The 22,442-nt window shown below is 33.8% G+C and overlaps 1 protein-coding gene across 12 annotated transcripts in view; it reads left to right on the top strand.

Annotated features, from left to right (window-relative positions):
* The window catches only part of LOC143233871 (sodium channel protein 1 brain-like), a 72,661-nt gene that overhangs the window by 37,483 nt on the left and 12,736 nt on the right, over positions 1-22,442 (top strand). Inside the window, exons 1-7 of one of the 12 annotated variants that reach the window (XM_076470698.1) lie at positions 6-3,728; positions 4,826-5,058; positions 5,677-5,778; positions 6,764-6,942; positions 11,028-11,408; positions 13,315-13,438; positions 19,772-20,033. In XM_076470698.1, the coding sequence (XP_076326813.1) occupies positions 3,650-3,728; positions 4,826-5,058; positions 5,677-5,778; positions 6,764-6,838 (489 nt within the window). In that variant the 5' untranslated portion in view covers positions 6-3,649 and the 3' untranslated portion in view covers positions 6,839-6,942; positions 11,028-11,408; positions 13,315-13,438; positions 19,772-20,033. Of the gene's footprint in view, positions 1-5; positions 5,059-5,676; positions 5,779-6,763; positions 6,943-11,027; positions 11,409-13,314; positions 13,439-19,771; positions 20,034-22,442 lie in introns of those variants that run through there. The other 11 variants (XM_076470697.1, XM_076470704.1, XM_076470702.1 and 8 more) reach the window with 11 other exon arrangements.

Raw genomic sequence — 22,442 nt, 5'->3', positions numbered from 1 at the left:
GATTATTTTTTCTTTTCCTAAATATGTTTAACATGTTTATTTATCGTAAGATCTTTATCATTTTAAACTATGAACATTGTAATAAACTTTAATATTACTGGTTGTAAAACAGTTTCTATGTATTTAACAGTAAAATCTATCTGTTAATCCTTGCTACTGCAGAACTGTAACGTGTAGATTTTGAAGTCAATATATATTTTATGTATCCTACAACCAGTCAGAGATGGATGTTATTTCTATCAAACCGTTAAAAAACACTAAAAATGGGGTTTTGATATCCGATATCCGTGGAAGACAGATTATAGCCCATCGTGTAGCTTTGTTGTATAACAGGAAACAAATAAGGAACTCAGATTATTTGTTGTAATCATGAATATAAAAATTCAATAAACCGAAGGGACACTAGTCACCAAAATATTATTTATGTTTGTTTTTTTTGTTTCATTGTCTCTAACACAATTGGAACGTTCTTTTACTTCTTTTGCTTCTACACTGTACCATTCTTTGATTGGATGATTGATTAGATGTAAGCACAAAGCTACACAATGCTTTATCTGTGCTCTGCGCACCGCAGATATCGAAAAACTGGTTTATAGCAGTGTGAACCCGCAGACAAGCCGCTGCCCACGGGGCACACTGTATGAATAACAACAGGGAGCAAAATATAACGTTGGGACTGGACCACTTTTTAATTTCGAGAAAACCCACTTATAGAGAAATATATATGTAAAAACGACCAAAAATAGCACAAGCTCGTATCTGGGAAAACGAAAGTAACTCTCTAGTTTCAACCAAACGACCAACATTAAATGATTACTTTCCCAATTTTTTGCCTCTTTAAGGTCTGACATTTACCTAATATCAGAGGATGCAAACTAGATTTCCAAGAAGTTAAAATATATCCCAGATACATATCTTCTCAAGGACCCTCCAGACTATCGTATTGTTCTTGGCTGTGGTTTTTGGATAATTCGTTACCCAAGCCCTGAAAAGAGACCCTTTTTTCAAGCAATTGAATTTCAATTTTAAATAATCTTCAGTAATTATACCATAGTATTTATTATAGAATCTGCTCTCACTTGAATTCTAACCCGTGCATTATAATTAAAATGAAGTATCTCTTTGCTTGTGTCACTGTGTCTACTAATACAAGCAAAGCTCGATCTTCCTCTTTTTCGGCTCGTTGAGACCTCTTCACATCTAGGCCCGGCACCCTCCATGATGCTCATTAAATAATAACCAAGTTAACTACTATTTGTACCTCTATTTAGTAATGCCAATTATCTCATTTATTTTCCTTTTCTCAAGTTACGCCGAACTTCTGAACAAGCACGGGGCTGAAAAGAAACAACAGTTTCTGAGCGCTCCTGGGTTGCCTCGCAGGTTTTGCCATTGAGGTTTCAAATCCAAAACTACTACCATGATAAATAGGGAATAATTTTTTATCAAATAAAAGCCACGAAATGGCGTGAAATAAAAACACTAGAAGGTACTGGTTGTTGTTGTGATGGTGTTTTCACCATTCAGTCATCAATATCGTATACCATCTGTGGTTCGAGTTAGGCAGAGAATTCGTTTTTTAGGTTTATTTCAGAGGTGTTCAAACTGATTAAGATCTGGGGACCGTGGTGGACAAGGGAGATCTCTAAAAATTTATCTCAAAATGGCTGGTATGGGTATTAACACTTTTACTGCTTAGGTTAACAAAAGTTAACCTGAAGATGACCTAGGAAGATCGAAACGTTGTTTTCTGCTTACCAATAAAAGTGTTAATACCCATATTAGCCGTTCTGAGATACATTTTTATTTCAAGTGGATTTCTCGTCATCAAATATATGTATAAAGCTCCTGTTATGCTATTTAAACCGTGCACGCAGAATTTGGACATGATGAGCTTGAGCTCTATCGTCTTGAAATTAGCATTTCATTCAAAATTAAGCTGAGATAAGATATGGCGTTCATTCTATCTTCTAAAGGGACCAAGGATTTCAGGGTTTGCTTTGTAAACATGGCCCAAACCATGATTTCACCGCGAAAGGCATGGACACTTGAAACTACACAAGAGAGTTTGAGTGATTCATGTAGGTTTCTCCAAAACTGTTTTCTGTATTTATATAAAGAGGCCACATCAACTCTCACCAATTCTCTCTTATTTGGCCATTGTTTGCACTTGTTATACCACTCGAGATGGTGCTTCTTGTTGGTAACCGAGATTAGTACTTTGTGTATTGTTATTACGTTCTTTGCAAGGCACGATAAAGATCGGTGTGGGTTGTCCTGCATTGAATGACTCTGTCAATTTGTATACTATTTTACTACGGTTGGGCGTTTGGATTCTGTTGTTTAACCATCTGCCCTTTTTGTCGGAGGTTGTTTGTTTTTAATAAAGTTCCATTTTGAACAAGATCATGTAAAACACAAACAGTTGGAAAAGAACATATAAGAAAGTTCAGTTGATTTATATTTTTAAATACACATCGTATTTTTTATTGCTATTAAACTAACTCTGGGATTTATTTTTAGCTATGTAAAATGTAGAGAGAAAGAACTGACTCTCGTGTGGGTGCTCTAGTGTTTTTCCGTATATTTACAATCAGAGCCAAGCAAAATATCATCTTCGTGGTGTAATTATTAACATAACTTTGTTATTTTTCATATTGGTCACGAAATTAAGTGTTTACTATTTTAGTTATGCTCTGAAGAACGAATACTATTGTTTAAATCTAAACTGTGTTTGTAATTAGGATTCCATAGTTTCGCCCTCTTCTTCTTCACATGTCAGTAATAATGGAAAATTGAATTCATAATTCATATTTTTGAACACTTCATATTGAATGCTTACTAAACACAGTTTCTGGATTATTCTTCAGTTTTATTCCAAAGTTTTAAACTACTCTTTAACAAATACAAAGTCTAATAGATAGAAGGCAATCAGAATGAAGCTTATATTTATGGTCAGTTGTAAGTAATATACCGTATTTTATGCATTATAAGACCCTACATCGTGGAAGACGAACCCTAGTTTTGGAAAGACAATTACAAGAAAAAATATTTTGACTCAGTAACCAACACCGCGATGCAGCCTTGACTTTTTTTCAACCTACTGAGTAAATACAGTCAAATACATCTTATTCTTCACAGTATATCGATAATATTAGTTAAATTGAATGTTTTATGCTATTGCAAATACTTGTAATTGATAAGTAATGAGATTACGATTTGTATGAGAAGCCGTTTTGAGTAGACCAGAAGCTAACCTCTTACCTAAATCCATCACTTTTGTCTTGGAAGACGCATGGGGATTTTTCATGTTTTTTTTTTAAAGTGAGTTTTACAAAGCGTAAAATACGACGTTGCTTTTCATTCTTTCTAAAAAGATTTTACCATTTATTAAATTTGGTTTTGAAAGAAGTGAAAACTGAAACATCACAGAATCTACAACCCGTGATATTTAAGTTAGGTATTTCTTTGAAAATATTTCATTTTCACTAAAGTTTCACAGATAAAAGTATAAGTTATTATTTTATTTTTTAGATTTGTTTATTAAAGCTCGCAGGATCATGGTCTACAATGATGATTCTGTTAAACGTAATCATTAACACATTTGGATTCTTGTGGGATTTGTCTCTCATCCTCACTATCATAATTTATGTTTTTGCTGTTCTGTGTATGCACTTATTTTTTGATCATTACAGCAGTCAAAATTTCGCACCAGATCCCTAATTCAGGTAGGTGGTTTAAATGTTTTATTCACATTTTTATGAAGTATTTTGTTATAAATAAAAACAAAAATGTATAGCTTGTTGAAAGAGACACATTACTTTATTTGAAGTATATAAAATAACACATTTTACACTGAAAGTGATCTGTGACTCAATAAAGGAACAAATAAAATGTAAAAAAACAACAACAATGTATTAATTATGAATAAATTTCGAACGGTGTATATAAAGTTATTTTGATACAGTACAGAACTTGAATAGTATTTAAACGAAGTTTGTCTTTACATATATGCACGTGTGCATCTGATTATTATTCAATTACTTATCTATCTGTATTTTGCGTTATATCTTTATCCTTTGCTTATAGAAATAGCGTACAGTTTTAGATTTTATGTTCTTTCTTTCTTTTCATTCATTGCAAAACGACTTTCGATGTTTGTCAGTTTTTGTAGTTTATATCACACCTATTCAAAAATAAATACCAAAGTTAAAGCACAAAACTTAAATTTACCTAAATGTAATGCTTTGATTACTTTCATATCCTACTTGAAATTACTCATTTATACCATAATACTGTCTTTATAGCTTTGTTTTCATAGCATAAAATAGCATGATGGGTATTTTAATTTTTGTAACATTTTCAGAGCATAAAACTACACTGTTGATGGGTATTTAACTTTTTGTAACATCTTTGTAGTAAATACTATCATTCGGCCTTGTAGGTTATGTTCTAAATACTTGCATAGCATCTATTGTATCGAGATCTCTGCAGCCTATCTTCCAAGGTATAGGGTAGCATAATAAACGTTTATTGAAGATTCGTAGATTGTTTAAATTCTTAAATTAACAAAAATTTATTAGATCAAAATACTTTGAGATTTTCACCGTGAATGTTTATGCTTGTACGTTTAAATACTTTGACTAATTATAGCCTGATTAACAAAGCCTGAATACTAAGCTACCGTGACTTAGTATTCAGAATTATTTATAATTTGTTTGTTTTAATCAACATCTGTATACCATTTGTAAACCTGTATACAATAGAGCTACAACTTTTATTGTTTAAATACAATACTTTATGATTTTTATAATTGTTTCTACAGATGGAACTTTTCCTCATTTTCCTCATTTATTGATGATAATGTTTCGGGTATTGTATGGGGAATGCATCGAGCCATTGTGGGACTGCCTTAGAGCTTACAGAAATGATCAAAAGTTAGGTTGTTATATTTTCTTCGTGAGCAGTCTTGCAATAGGTAACTTTCTGATGTTGAATGTTTTTCTTGCATTACAACTCAACTCGTTCAACGTGGAAGAAGTTCAAGCTAGCTTCCAGGTATCAGTGTGACGTCTTAATATAATCATGTTTTCATTTAATAACATGTAAGAATTTTCCACGGTTTTTATAATATATTATCTACGTAACAATTTCAATTTCTTTAAACAATAACAAAATATAAATGACAGCTCTCTAAAAGAGAATAGTTTAAAAGTTCTCTACGTTTATTTTGTATTAAATTTTATGATGACATTTTAAATAATAACCGTAGGATGGAGAAGAATTAGAAGCCACTACGCATAAAATTTGTAATAAATGTAACATAGACTGGTGTTGTTTTTACACATTTCTCTTCACTTGTCCATTTAATTATATAAATAAAAAGTGTGTAAAAGAATAGTGCTTTAGAATTGTCCTTTGTCTCCCAAAATTCACTGCCAGAATTCGTTAAACGAGAGTGTGATTTCTTTCCATCTTTATTTTCATTCAGCCCATAGAAGTGGTGAACTAGAAGAAAGTATAGTGGCTGAATGTAAAGTGTTAGCAAGTGTATATTATATGATGCTGAAAAATGTTCCATAACAGAAATTGAATTATATTAGTTGATGAGATGTTAAGTGCTCAAAACACTACTTTATCACTGAATAAATGTACGGAGGTAAGTTGTTATTTCAGACAAGAAGCAACATGTCTGTGATAATCCAGTCGAAGAGACATCTCGTACATCTTGAAACAGTTATTCAGTTGGAAGAAATAGTTTTCATAGAGGATGAACTGGTAAGTTTATTTAGTAAGTTCATGCAAGGATGGCATTATGAGTCTGGAATCAAGATGAGAGACATTTGATACGAATCACTTTAAGACGACAAAGAATGTTGGGAAAGGTGATGTGGCCACACACGCATTCTGGATTGGAATAAGTAACTTGAAGACCAGACATAGTGCATGTTGTATACAATTTTTTTTTATCAGTAAGTACTTTTATTACATCCTTTGGAGGGGCACGTCAAATTATAAATGGATAACGCTCTCTCTCCGACCAAGTGAAAGAAATTATTTGTTGCGTAAGTCATGGAGAATGACTGGGCATTTATTGTAAATAGATTCTAGATGTCTTAAGAAACTTGGATTTGTCTTGGTCCTGTGAAAGATAAGTATGCAACAGTAGATGAAGCATTGGTGGAATTATCAGATGAAAGGGTCGTGACATAAATATTAAGAGACGTTCATTTCAGAGAATAATTGTTAATACTTTATTCAGTCGGATAGCGAGTATGTCGTTGAAATGATTTTTGAGGTTTTGAAATGGTTATAAGTATACTTGATTTAACGATCTCTATGGAAATAAGTAACTGAAGGAACAATTATTATATCAAACAATTTGTGAGTAGGCTAGGAAAGTAGATTCTAAAGGCTATTCATCAGGCATTTGTTTAATAATCAATGTTCTGTTATAAAACGTAGAAGTCAGAGATATTAATGGTGTGTGGTCATAAATGAAGCAAGGTTAAACGAATGTTTTGTAAGTATATGGTAAAAGCGAAGAACTCATACTTTAGTACATTCAAGTTAATGATTATGGAAGATAAATAAGCTTTTCAGGTTTTTGTTCTAACACAGATAGATCAGTGGTTTTCATGTGAGGTGCTTGTCAAATATAACTCCTAAATATTTAGATATATTGGAGAGCTGAATCAGAACCTTACCGATTTTGATGTTGAATAATTCTGAATTACAGCAAGATTTGAATAATTTATTTCAGGTAGATACAAAGAAAATAGTCCAAATGTTACCATTTGATGAAAGGCGCGATAACCGACGTCAAAGATGGAAATAGCCAACGTCAGCTTGAAGAACCATGTTGATAGAAGATATAGCTGGACACCAACGCAATCAAGCAGTGTCATCTGCATACTGAAATAACTTAAATAAGTAGAGAAGGTAAAGGCATGTATGATATATACATAATATTCAGAAGAAACTGCAAAACAAAGGCTTGTGGCACTCTTAAAAATGAGGAGGTCTGTAATTGATATTTTCAATAGATATTATTGCTTCTCGATCGATGAGAAGAAATGAAATTAACCAAATTTGTGTTAGAAGAGAAATAATTCAGCAAAGTGTTATAAAAAAAAAAGATCCATAATACCAGACGATATTAAAATTCTGCTTGAAATAGAAAAGGAGGAGACATGAAAGCGCATTGATATTAAATGGTTAGTAATTATATTGGATAGTTTAAGAATCGATATTATGTAGAAAGTTGTGGACAAAAATAGACTTTTTTACTGGAGAAAAGGAAATGGTTAGATATAAAGTGAAAAAAATTAATGCAAAAATTCGTTCAAATGTTTCGCTAAAAACACCGGTTAAAGTGATGAGCTAGTAAGAATTAACATGATGGCTTAGAAGGCTTGAGCAACAGAAGGATATTAGAAGACTTTCACTTTCTTGTATAGTATCCAATGCACATTATAACTATATCTAAAAGTGTCGAGAAAACGTTACAATTTGCATGGAGTTTGGCGTAGTTCCAAATAATTGAATCCATTAGGTGTGAGAGCAGTGTTCGTTTCATTTATTTTAAAATATCATATATTAATATTCAGATATTTACCATCAAGTATATGGTCAAAGTGTGTTGATAATTCTGTAAGGAAGAACTACAAAGTTCTGGAGTTCTGTGTTAGTAGTTTCAGCATCAGCGGTAAAGCTAGTCACCAAAGGTTTTCTGAAACACTATTTACATATGTAGTATAACACTTTAAAATTTATGGCTAAAACACTGAAAGAGAGCGAATAATTGAAACCCAGTGCACGTAAAATTGTGCAAACAGTATGTTATTTTTTACATTCTTCTTAGTTTGTCACATATGTTAGGCGTATTAGTTTTAACTGTTTCATCAGCTTGTGGAGTTTAAACCTTGACATGACAGTACTGAATATCTAAGTATCATTTCAGAAAGAAAAAATATTTGATCTTATTATACAGCCGAATGATGGATCTTGGTTTTGTTTGAAAGACTTATTTGGTAATAAACTGTGGGAGATCTACAGATTTACAACGCTAAAATCAGCGGTTCGATTTCTCTTGGTGGACTTAGCAGATAGCCCAACTTGGCTTTGCTATAAGAAAACACAAATTGTGGGAGATAAAAGATAGATATTTATTTATCTCAGGAAAAAATAAAAGAAATGTGGAAAAACACTTGCAGATTACACGATTTTTATTTTAAAAAAAAAACTTTAAACAAATCGTTTTCTAAAATTTCGTCAGCTTTCGGCGCTTAGCCGCATCTTGAACTGGTACTCGTACGTGTCATCCACCTTTTCATCTCCGATCATCACCTTCTATTGAGTATACAAGACTATCTCTATCGTTTTTAATAATAGGTCCCTCCAATTTAAATTGATTTGATTTTGAAAGAGCTTTTACTAAGTTTGTTACCAGGGTTTGAGCTATAATTTACAAAAGTTTTCTTTCCACTTATCATATTATCGCTAGTTCACTCTTTCGTCGAGGATCATCAAGATGCTATTTTCATCAATGGTATTATTTCTTGATACTTCAGTCTGAACGTTGAAGACCATTACTCTGTCTTTTACTTTATATTTTATCCGTATCAAACATGTTCCAAACTCATTTCGCTCTTAACCTTTAAAAATATGCTGACGATACAGATTTGATCGCCACTTGTTCAACTGCTGTTACTCTTAACAATGTTCTGCAAACTGCTGTCAACGAAATCTTGGTATGGTGACATCATTGATGTCATACTCTTAAAGGGACCAAAGCACGCCTATTCTATTGGTTAGAAACATCATAAATACTATCCTTGTCACAATCCATTTCTATTCATTTTGTTCTCATAGGTATAGTTCCTCTCCAAAAATCTGATGTACTCAAATATTTGAAAGTCACTTTTGATAAGCACTTCACATAAAAAGTACAATTGCCATTTCTTCGGCAGAAATTCACTCAGCATCTTCAATTTCCTCATGTTTGACAAGAACTTACTACATGATAATTCTTACCCACTCCCTATAAAGGAAAGGTGTGCCTCCCGTTCAACAACTTATTAACTTTATTTTTATTCTTGGAAGGGGAGATCTTGACCATAATGCTGCACCCATAGGTTTACCACTTTATATTTTCCTTCCTAAGTTTGTTTACCTTTAACTCTAGTGTTTGACGACTACAATTGATCGATATTGCTTATGTAATCACCTCCAATATTGTCCTTCCTTTCTTCCATGGAGAGCACTAATTATTTGTTCTGCTGTCCAGCTATTGTATACTGTTGGTATTCTCTCATGGCTGAAGAGAAAGTGCAATTCTCTGATGACCTTTCAGTCGGCCTGGCATGATTAGGTGGGTTAAGGCGTTTGACTTGTAATCTGAGGGTCGCGGGTTCGAATCCGCGTCGCAACAAACATGCTCGCCCTTTCAGCCGTGAGGGCGTTATAATGTTACGTTCAATCTCACTATTCGTTGGTAAAAGAGTAGCTCAAGAGTTGGCGGTGGGTGGTGATGACTAGCTGCCTTCCCTCTAGCCTTACACTGCTAAATTAGGGACGGCTAGCACAGATAGCCCTTGTGTAGCTCTGCGCGAAATTCCAAAACAAACAAACAAACCTTTCAGTCTGTGGGCTGGAGTTAAATGAAAGTGTAGCAATAAATATTTATGTTTCTTACCATTCAGTCTAATAGACTGGTTTTGGTCTTGAAATAGAGGAATCTTGGATAATATAGAATTAGAATTCGACGTAAACAAACTAAGAAGAATGCACTTCACATGATTTTTTTTGTCACAGATATTAGGTTGAGGACTTAATAATCCTTTTAAAGTATTTCACTGTCTATTCAATGAAATAAACAATTTTTCAACTGTTGATAAGCCTTTATTAAAAGTAATAATGAATTGCTGGTAGTAATAACAATTCTTTACTATATAATGTTTGAAATATTTACGTTTTTTCTAAAAGGTGTATGATTATCAAACTCTTTGAACTTCAAAAACTATCATTCTTTGAAAACGTGGCTATTTTGGTTTGTAGGAAGACAAGAAAGGCGGGTTTCGTTCAGCAATAAATGATCTAAGGCTTTTAATAAAAAACACATGCCGTAGATTATTACATTCCTTTGATATGAACAAGATTTCAGATACAGAGGGAGGCGTTGTTATAACCATTACGTTGACATTCAGACAACTTTTCTAAGAGAGAAAATAGTTTCTGTTTGAATTTTAGATGATTTATTGGATTCGCGTGTTTTTTTCTCTATAATGATCCATCTGAAATATATTTAAAAGTTTCTCTATAATGATCCATCTGAAATATATTTAAAAGTTTCTCTATAATGATCCATCTGAAATATATTTAAAAGTTTCTCTATAATGATCAATCTGAAATATATTTAAAAGTTCAAGACATAATTTTTATACACAATTTTTTACAAAAGTGTTAGTACAAGAGAATATCTTGTCATTCTTTCCATTTTATGGACTAATTCATCTATGTCATTACAGAATGTAAATTTCAACACTATGGTAATGCTTCACTGATCCTTAAATGTTTCAGGGTGGGAATACTAACAATTCTTTAGAATTTCCCTATACTTGTACCAAGGGCATGTCGTACTGATCAAATTTAGAATCTGAAATAACTATCATAGCACCCTATGCAACCATATAGAAATAATCTAGCATGTAAAATAAATCAATTTAATAGCACTACACAAATAAGCCTTCGTAAAAGCAGTGTTTAACGTTATATATTAAGTTTTGTTGTCATGCCATAGACGAAAAATCGTAGATAATTACGAGTAAAGCAGAGAGTTCGCATAAAAACTTTGCGTGATGCTAGTTGGACTGTCCGACAAATTGTTGCAACTCAAAATGCTTCCGAAACACTGTCAAGTACATCCTAGAATGTGAAACCGAGACAGATAAATTTAAAAATAGAAAAAGAAGAAGCAGAACACCTAAACTCAGTGAGACTGATGTTAAGTTTCTTTGTTTATGTAGCCTTCAGGACAGAAGGAAGACTGTCACTGATCTCAGGCAGGAGATAAGTGACAGTAAAGTGTCCATATCTACAGTATGAAGAAGACTTATAATACAAACGCTTGACTGTTGATGATTGAAAAAGGGTGCTATGGACGGATGAGTCCAAGTTTGAAATATTAGGTTCAAAGCGTATGTCCGACGGAAAAAACGGTGAAAGATACTTACTTCAATGCATGACATCTACCATGAAGCATAGGGGGAGGCAGTGTGATGGTTTGGGAATGTGTTTTTGCTGAGTCAACAGGAGACGTTTGAAAAATAGATGGAATAGTGGACAGCGCAAGTACCATTAAATAGCGATCCGTCTTGGTATACCTAGTGGTTTTTATTGCAAAGAAGGTAATAACCCCAAGATATGGGATTTGACAGATTAAAAACTTGAAAAAACAAAAGTTACCTCCAAAGAATCTCTACGGGAGTGTATTAAAGACATTTCGAGTTAAATTCCAAAGGGCACTTTAATTAAATATATTACAAGAATACCTGAAAGACTGTCTGTAGTTATTAAAGCAAAAGGAGTGGCATACAAAATATTAACTGTTTACTAAACTCAAGCACTTTCACTGAGTTCCTGTTATACTACATGTGAAGATTAATAACATTTTGATGCTGCATCTATGAGTTACTTGCTATTGCTCTTAAGTCATAAAGTGTATCTATTATGATAATACTCAGTTTTTGTCTGTTCTGAAAACGCACTCGCATCTATCTAAATAAGTATCACACGCCTTTCATTTCATCGGATGGAAACAAAAAGCGAATATAAATATACTTTAATAGAAATTTTTAAAACGATACATTAAATACATTAAATTTTGAAAAACACCAACATGGGTCTTAGAATAACATAATAAACTCGTTTACTGATAGTAATGAGTACGTCAAAATTTACTCTTCACTAAACTAAATGAAAAACATAGGTAACTGTTATACTTGTATCTCTTTATAGAACATAAAGCGTAGTTAATACAAGCTAAAAACACTGTTAGACTCAAAACAAGTGGGATTATAGATTTTGGTATCTGCCGTTGGAATTCTTTCGTTTTATTCCAGAAATTCCATATTTAAAAAAGTACTGTTGTAATAAAGATGCTAATTTGGCCACAAAGATTTTTCGGGTCTTTGCTAATTATTTGATAAATCATAAAGTAAACTGAATTGTTTTGTTTGTCTTTTGTTTTATTATTAATCTTTACTCTTCTGATAATCAAAGAGCTAGGTACGTCTAATTAGCTACTCTCAGCAAAAAAAACAAACTTTAATAATGTGTTAAACGATGTGCTTTGTATGTTTTCATTTGCATGCCACTCAATGTTAAATTTATTTCAAAACAGTTACTTTGTTCTGGAATACATATTAAAATATAAATAATTCTTTTGTTCCTTCACATACTGAATGTAGCGCATAAACATACGGACTTAAGTGTAAATATATGTATGCTGCCAGGAACAATTTAATACAGAAAATTACTTTTCAGATTACCACTAATGTTCATTTTTACTGATTAGTTAGTGTACGTTTATTGATTCCATACATGGCTTAACGAATATAATTGTTTTTAGGCTTAATATTGTATGTTCCCTGAGTGGGCGGTATGTTTACTGACTAACAATATTAAAATTTGGAGTTCGATTTCCTGCTGTGGACAGATCTCTTGTAGTCCACTGTGTAGATTTATGTTAACTCAACAATACATATATCTATATCATTTTCTTTTTTGAGGGTAAGTGTTCTGTTAATGAGTCGACTGATCGTTCTTACAACTGACAATCTTCCATCAGGTATTTAAAATTTTCATCCCTTGAAAGTTCGTAAAAAATATCTTTGTGTTTAGTTAAACTTCACAATCTACTGTATTCGTTCAACATGTTAAGTTAATACGTTCTACGTTTACAAACATAACGATATGGACAAGAAAAGTTTAAAAGAGATATCAACTCTCATCAGGTACGTATTTAGGTGTTGAAGTAGGTCGGGTTTTTAGATGTTAATTGTATAGATACTGCTGAATTCTCGTGTTAAGAAAGTGAAATTTGTGTTCTATCTTCTAAGGTTTTCTTTCTTTTGCTTTTGAATACCAGACATGTCATCTTGCATTGTGAGATAAACCTTAAAATATGAAACACATAATGCAAGCGTCATCAAAAATATCCATTTGCAGACTCTGTAAAAAAAGACGGATAAGTAATTTTGTTCATTTTCAGAAATATTAGGTTTACCTACCTATTGTTTCTTTATCTTTCAGATATTGTCCTTCTTCTGTACGAGATAAACTCAAAACCGTGAAACATCGTGTTCAACTGATTGTGAATTCTAACTACTTTGAATCATTTATATTGATTATAATTGCTATCAGTAGCATTACGTTGGTAAGTTTTTTTCATGTCTTCTATTTTTACATACGTAAAAATGGCCAGGTAGTTGGCCAGGCGACTCGAAAGGTGCGTGTCGAAGGTTTGAATCCCCGTCATACCCAACATGCTCGCCCTTTCAGCCGTCGGGGTGTTGTAATGTGATGGTCAATTCCGCTATTCGTTGGTAAAAGAGTAGCCCAAGAGTTGGCGTGGGTTGTGATGAAGAGCTGCATTCCCTCTAGTTTTACACTGCTAAATTAAGGACAGCTAGCTCAGATAGCTCTCGTGTAGCTTTGCGCGAAATTAAAAAAAAAAAAAACAATACTTTTCACATATAGACATAACAAGTAAAATCTAACTTAATACTAATTGTAACTTCAAGTCTTTGTTTAAGATATTTTTTTAAACAACAGATGTGGTCACGGAAGACTACATTCGAAAGTACTTCCTTAATGAAACGGCGAATTAACATTAATAAAATATATCTGATTATCAATAAGCCTAACAGTTAAGACGTATAAATCATTTCAGTACATTTTACTCGTCTTTATACAAGATAGTTTCTTATACATATAATTTAGATATGTCCTTCACTATAAATTCTTAACCATAGCAGTCTGCGTAATGCTTATATAGGGTTTTGATTACATATATAATTATTGCACTGTGTACTACATACTATAAATAAACTTTTTCGTTTATCTCTCGAAAGTGTTATGCTTAATTACAAATAAACAAAGAAACAATTTAATCTTTATGTAGGGTTTTGATTATATAGATAATTATTCCCCGCTGGTACAGCGGTAAGTCAACGGATTTACAACGCTAACATAAGGGGTTCGACTTCTCTCGGTGATCTCAGTGGATAGTTCGATGTGGCTTTGTTATATATAAATACAAACGTATAATTATTGCAGTATGAACTACATACAATAAATAAGTTTCCTCGTTTATTTGCCAAAAGTATAAATTTATGTTTTAGGGATTTCACATAAATTCTTTTGCTTGATTTGTTTCTTAAGATAAAGCTTAACAGAAAGGTGCATACGTTGTGCCCAGAACCTGTATCAACTTGCCGTAGAGCTACAGGTGGCATTGTATGCATTTAGTGTATAAGTTATATAATTTTTCAATCTTGGCGTTTAAGTGAAATCAACAACAAACAAACCGAAGTTTGTGATTTATTCAACATTAACATTTGTCCACCACCTTATCATAACGTAAGACTATACTGTAGTCAATATGCGCTCTGTCCATAGCAGGCAATCGAACCACAGATTTTAATATTGTAACTTAGTAAACATATCACAGGCTCAGTCATGGAACATAAATTCAATAAACAAAGTAACTGTCGGTAATCACATAGTTTACGGCCCGGCATGGCCAAGCGCGTTAAGGCGTTCGACTCGTAATATGAGGGTCGCGGGTTCGAATCCCGGTCGCACCAAACATGCTCCCCTTTTCAGCCGTGAGGTCATCATAATGTGCAGTCAATCCCACTATTCGTTTGTAAAAGAGTAGCCCAAAAGTTGGCGATGACTAACTACCTTCCCCTTAGTCTTACACTGTTAAATTAGGAATGGCTAGCACAGATAGCCTTGATGCAGCTTTGCGTGAAATTAAAAAAACACAAAGTTTTAACCTACTCTTACTGTACTGTAACTAAGTGTACCAGTAAATAGCTGCAATCTAGCTTTTGTTGGACATTTAAAACATCATTAAATCACACATTCTGAATTAGGTACTTACCAAATTCAGTAATTTCATGTGCAGAGATACGGAATGGCCCGGTAGTTGGGGCGCTTTACTAGTAATGTGAGGGTCACGAGTTATGTCACACCAGTCATGCATTCCCTTTCATCCGTGAGTATGGTATAATGTTACAGTCAATGCCACTATTCGTTTGTAAAAGAGTAGTCCAAGTGATGATGACTAGCTACCTTCCCTGTAACCTTTCACTGCTAAATTAGGGAAGAAAAGCGCAAATAGCCTTCGTGTAGCTTTGTGTGAAATTTAAAACAAACCAGATCTAATATGAACAGAGAAATAACAGATGTTAATAGGGTAATGAAGAAATACAAATTTTTAATTGGGATGGCAAAAAGTATCAGAAAAAGACTGTTGGTGTCATGGAGTACAATTGACGTTTATATACAGAAAGACTGTTCGAACATTGGTACATACTGTTCGTAAATTCTTGAAAAGTTTATTAGCCGAAGAATTTCACAGAGAAAGGTAGAAGAGATTATGCATCAGTGAATCATAGCAGAACTTTCTTGATAATCCATGAACAGTACAGTTTAAAGGAAAGTGTGTCTTCTGTTTACCATTGTTAGGCTCTCTCAGAGGTTTAGTCAAAGTCGTCGTTATAAATTTGTTTCTCAAGTGACACATTTCATAGTTTTAACATTGTCCAGCAACCAAGTATTTCTGTCATCACTTGCCACTGTTACTGCTAATGAGACCGTCAGAAATCTATGGTAAAGAGTGAAGAATTTCAGGGAAGTTTCGAGTGACCCATCAGTATCTTTTTGATAGACCTATTCCAAGTAGCCAGGATTTCTGGCAAATTTTTGGAAAAAAACATTTCGTAAAAGTCTCGATCATCTGAATTGTGGTTTATGATATATTTAAAGCAAATGTATTAAAATTAAGTTACATTTTACCTTCAAGAGTGAATTAAAATATTTTAAAAACCTAGTGAAATTAAAGTAGTCCTCAGTTTGGAGTACTATAAAGTTACTGAAAAATTACAAACAGCTCTTATGGCCTTTAATTTTGTATTAATCTTTAACCAAAGTATCTTATATTGACATACAAAGTAAATGCAGCCCAAGGGCTTAAGGTGATTCGGGGTTAAAAGTGTATTGCACACAAAATAATGATTAAGTTAGTATTCAGGAAGCAGGAGAAATAATGACTTAGTGAAAGAGTGTATCAGGACTGTGATGTGATCTAGTGTTATGTTATTATAAACTTTGTGACAGATGTAGATTCAGACAAAATCACGTAAATAAGATGTGACTGGAAAGTAAACAGCTGTGAGAACTGGTGGAAGCAAGCTTCCTAATTTACATATATGATTTTAGAGTATTTTTATCGACACAAGGAAAAAATTAATAAATTCTGTAAAATCTAATAACAGCTTTTAAAAGTTAAACAGAATGATTAAAATTTCACCTCTGAGAGCTACACGTTTATTTAGCGACTTGACGTCTTGAATTTTTATACGTGACTGACTTCGATGGATCTTAAAATTACTGTAGAGGAGCGTATATATATACTCTTCAAAACAAGAAACGCAAAAGGGATATTTTTGTTATTTTAAAGAGAAATATATGTAATAACGTTACAAGCTCAGAGTATGTGATTTTACACGTGTTAAGGCACTGATTGTCAGACCAAAATGACAATAAAAGTTGTGCACTTTGAAAACGGAGGAAAACATCGGATTTTTCGCCAAAACGCATGCGTGTCTAATAAATTTGTTTGAGAGATCTGTATGTTCTACAAGTGCAACATGTGCAAAATCCGTATAAAAGTGACGGGTTCTCGGTTTTCATAGCTCAGTGTTAAGCCACCGACACGCAATACAGTTACGCCAAGACTGACTGAAGCACAACGCAACGGGTCGCTTGGAAGCAAGCGAATCTCGATCAGATGTTGCCAGAGCTGTGAATGTCCACCCAAGCACCATCACAAGGCTATGGAATCGTCACCAACAACATGGATCAACTCGTGACCGTCCACGATCTGGCAGACCTCGTGTGACCACGCCCGCACAAGATCGCAACATCCGGTTACGTCACCTTCGGGATAGTACCACCACTGCGACGTCTACTGCCTCAACCATACCAGGGCTGCGTAGGGTTTCCGATCAGACCGTACGCAAACGTCTACGAGATTTTTAGGCCCCATGTGCAACCCATCATGGTGAACGTCAACGATGTTTTTTAACATGACAACACCCGTCCTCACACAGCCCGACTCACCACTGTCTTCTTAAGACACCACAACATTAACGTTCTTCCCTTGCTCTCCAGATCACCAGATTCAAACCCCATCGAACATCTTTGGGACGAGTTGGACCGACGTCTGCGATGGCGACAACCTCAACCGCAGACTCTATCTCAGCTTGCAGCAGCTTTGCAGGTTGAGTGGACAGCCATTCCACAGGATGTGATTCGTCATCTCATTACCAAGCAGTTATTGATGCTCACGGTGGGCATACTCGTTATTGACGTTGAGTGACGTTAAACTTCACCGAGTGAGCGTGGACGCCTTTGCAGACTTTGGATATTCAGCAGTGAATGTGCAAAGTTTCACACATGTCATACCCGGAATAAACTTGTTAACAATTTGTATCATATTTTGCCTTTTGCGTTTCTTTTTTTGAAGAGTATATATATGTGTGTTTTAATAAAGTTCTTCTTTTAAACATTAAGTGTTTTATTACCCCAAACCAAGCTATTTCTTCTGTATATTTCACTACAATCTAGCGTAATAACACCATGAAGAACTTCATAAGAATATTGTGAAAAACTTTATTTACTTTCGAGCAAAGCTACACGAAGGCTATCTGCGCTAGCCGCCAATAATTTAGCAGTGATAGACTACATGGAAGGCAGCTAGTCGTTACTATCCGCCCGCCAACTCCCGGACTACTTACTCTCTTACAGACGAATAGCTGAATTAACTGTCATATTATAACACCCACTCATGGCCGAAAGGGCTAGTATGTTTCATGGGAAGGGATTCGAATCCTCAGATTTCGAGTTTTGTGCCCTAACCACCTAACTATGTTAGAATCCTTGTCGACAATTTGTTTGTTTGTTGGAAATTAAGCGTAAACCTACATTACGAGCTATCTGTGCTCTATCCACCACGGGTATCGAAAGTCTGTTTATAGCGGTGTGAGTCCTCAGATATGCTGCTGTTCCACAGTGAATGGACAAGCAGCATTTACCGATAAACCCCACAGCAGAACGTTATTGTAGTGAAAGCAAGTAGAATTATTATATAAAAATCGCATAGAACATTTGTTATTGACACATGTAGAAAATTTAGATTTATTATTTCACAATTATTTCAGCACTGTTTAAGATAAAACTTTATGAGAAACTACCCTACAATGTTATGAAATATGTAACTTCTTTTATAGGTATTGAAAATCAACCAAAATGTTATATTTTAAGTAAGCAGTTAGCTTTACTATTTTCAATATTAATTTCAACCTGTTTTCAATTTCCTGTTTTTAATCGTGTTTCTTTCAAATCATTTATTTTGTCACTTCCTACAGTGCTTTTGTTTGTTTTTTGAATTTCGCACAAAGCTACTCGGCTATCTGTGCTAGCCATCCCTAATTTAGCAGTGTAAGACTAGAGGGAAGGCAGCTAGTCATCACCACCCACCGCCAACTCTTAGGCTACTCTTTTCAAACGAATAGTAGGATTGAACGTCACATTATAACGCCTCCACGGCTGAAAGGGCGACCATGTTTGGCGCGACCCTCAGATTACGAGTCGCACACCTTAACACGCTTGGCCATGCCGGGCCATCTACAGTGCTTCGAAGATTCGGAGCGTCGTGAACGTCCGCGATTGAAAAAAACTTCGTTTCGGTTGAACGTGGTGTTTACCATAGTTTTTACTCTCGAAATGGTATTGAAATGAATATTTACTGGTATTATAAGTTATTTCAGAATTGTCTGGAATATCGTCGATTTTATTGTAGTGCTGGTAAGTTCGCGTGCTCTCCCATTACTGCATTATTTTTTTAAAATTATTTAAGTATTTAAGATAATAATAATAATAATAAAATACAATGAAAAGAGATGCACAATTTCGATGTTAGAATCGATCGAATTTTTGTATCTGTTGATAAAATTTTTCTGTTGAAGTATGGTTATTAGTGTTAGTATATTACGAAAAATATATATATTTTTTTTAAAGTAATTGTTATAAACATGGTTCCCTACTAGACTTGGCTTTGGGAGCAAGTCAGTCTACGAATTATCAGAGCACTTCGAGCGTTACGTCGCTTAGGGGCTGTATCACACTGGAAAGAAATGAAAGTGCGTGTTAAATAGTATTTCTAGTTATAGAATTTTCAGTAATTGTACTTTTAGGTGCTTCTTACTGATTACCCAGATTGAGATGACAGCATTTTTATCGAATTGTTTGTTTATGTAATTTACAACATTTGACCAGTTAGAAGTAAGTATTGTATTTTGATCGTATTTGTTATCAGTTGTCTATGTGTTTCAGAATATGTTCTATGTATGTCTTATATTCTATCAGTTGTACCTTAGGAAAGTTATTGACATGCTATTTCTAATTCCACATCTAGGTTGTCGTCATTTTGCTGTTATTAGCCATCCCTTCCATTTCAATGTGCCTTCGTCTGTCTACTATTCTGGTTAATATTCAGTATTGTAAGGGTTCATATCTTTGCTGGTTTATTTTACAAATGCATAAATAAGGACGGAGAACTTTTGCAATTATTCGAGGTTAGCAATAAGACAGAATGTTTAGCTAAGAATTACTCCTGGGTGAATTCCAATTTGAACTTTGATAATGTTGCAGAAGGATATTTAGCTCATTATCAAGTGGTAAGCTATATATATATATATATATATATATGTGTGTGTGTGTGTGTATGTGTGCTTTTCCCTACCCTGATGTATACATATAATTCGCTAAAATGAGTTGTTTTTTTATGTCAAGTTATGTTGTTAGGCTTTAGATTCCAAAACCGAAGTATAACAATAAATAACGCCGTCCAACTGATCAACTGTTGTTTTTTTCAGGTATTATCGTGGCCCCATAGTAACAGATATGATTATGTACGCATTAATTTTCTTTCATTATGTTTTACTAAAAAAAAATATAAGGGCGAATAATCAGTTCTAAAATATAGTTAATCAACCATAAGAAGTGGGTAAGCCCCCCACTAGTACAGCGTTATGACTCCGGATTTACAATGCTAAAATCAGGGGTTCAATTCCCCTCGGTGGGCTCAGCAGATAGCCCGATGTGGCTTTGCTATAAGAAAAACAAACACGGAAGTGGGTGACATATCCATTACTTTGGGCGTATAATAGCATAACAGTTCTTTAGTTGTGGGAAAAGGCTTACCCTCTTTTGTCTTTTACAAGTTTCATTAGTTTTTTTGCATATTCATCAAACGATTTAAGTCAATGTGACCTTTTATTCCCGTTTTGCATCTGTACTTATTTGAAATTCATCCAGATACTAGGGATGACTCTGCTCATGTTAGAGTTACACGATTTACCACGCGAGTATCTTATGTAAATTTTATCTGGCTTCACCCTTCATTGTTTTAAACCATTAGCCGTTTGATTTCAGTGACAAAATATTACCATTACTGTTTGAGCTAAAATTGGGTGTTTTTTTTAATTATTTGTAATAAAACTATTGTGTGAATACTTGACTCTGTCTCAGGCACTTTTTGAAGGGTGGATGTAAATCATGGCAGATGCTACCGATATCAGGGGAAAGGATCTACAATCTCAAAACGAAGCCAACTTCACTGCTTATCTGTATTTTGTTGGATTTATTCTGTTTGGATTATTTTTTATCCTCAATCTGTTCATCGGTGACATGATAGATACCTTTTATGTCATGAAGAAAAAGATATGCGTTAACACTAATTAACATACAATAATGTAAAGCTGGCTTACATAATAAGACGCATAGAAGGTGTGCATATGTTTAGTTTATCAGTATTCGATTTAATTACATATGTAAAGCAGTTCTAGAGAAAGATAATAAATTTTTCGTTTATTATTCGTGTGTTTGTTTAAGTGGAATTTATTACGAGACATTTTTATAAACGTAAATAAAATAACGACATATACCAGAATGAAATTAATAGCTCTTGACGATGTTGTAACAGTGAAATATTGAGCTAATATATAACATTCTGGAGATATGGATTTTTTTTAGTTACATGTATAAAAAAGCTTTAATTTGTCTATGCATACTACTTTTAATGAATGGATGAGAGTCACCTGCACAAAGGTATAATTTCATGTTTTTATATACCACAGCATACACATAACTAAAAAGGGAGGAGAAAGTTGAAGAATTTATTGTTTACAGCTAAACCAGTCTAACTTCTTACCACTTTAGATGTAGATCTATAGATATATAATAGTACTATCTGTTGTATGTCCGTGTAACTACCACAGAGGGTGTGGATGGATTTTAACCAAGTTCATGCGAGAATACATGCAAATTTACGCTTTAACATATTGTATTTCCGTTTGGAATTGTGTACCAGTTCTAATGATCTGTGATCTGCAGAAATATCACCCATACTGGACTATACATTCCCTGGGACTCAGCACATGAAACAAAACAAAAACAACACATTAAGAAACCAAATAAACACAGCCACAAAACTATGTTCACCCGCTAAAATTAATGATGATATCAACAAAATAAAACACTTCATCATCATCAACAAATTTCCTCAAAAAACCGTAGAAAAAATTACACACACACACCTAGATCAACAACAAACAAACAATAATAAATCCCATGATACAACAAACTACAAAACCTTATACTGCTGTATGCCACGTGTTCCCGACATCAGGGATAAATAACCAATATTTGGAAAAAATTTATAACAAAACACAACATTTCAGTAAACAGCAAATTTACAAATCGAGAAACAAACATAAACAAACGCAAAATCAAAGAATCCCTACTTATGCACCAACTAAAACAAAAATTAAACCAACGTAAAGGAACAACTTTATACCTATACTAATTAATAACCTGACATCCACCTACAACGCACCCTACAATCCGGTACCCGTTTATACTCTCGTCCCTAAGACGTGTCCGTCAACGGTCAACAAATAATTGAAGTTTGTATAAAATGTACGTTTGCATGTATTGATATTAGCACATAACTGGTAAAGATAATTAAATTATATTAGTTTTTAATGGATAAATTATTGTTTCAAGAATATTATGAACATTGTAAA

The sequence above is a fragment of the Tachypleus tridentatus genome, chromosome 12 (genome assembly GCF_004210375.1).
Source record: "Tachypleus tridentatus isolate NWPU-2018 chromosome 12, ASM421037v1, whole genome shotgun sequence".
Taxonomy (NCBI): Eukaryota; Metazoa; Arthropoda; class Merostomata; order Xiphosura; family Limulidae; genus Tachypleus; species Tachypleus tridentatus.
The sequence above is the reverse complement of the archived record's forward strand: the minus strand, read 5'-3'. Positions and strand labels throughout refer to the sequence as shown.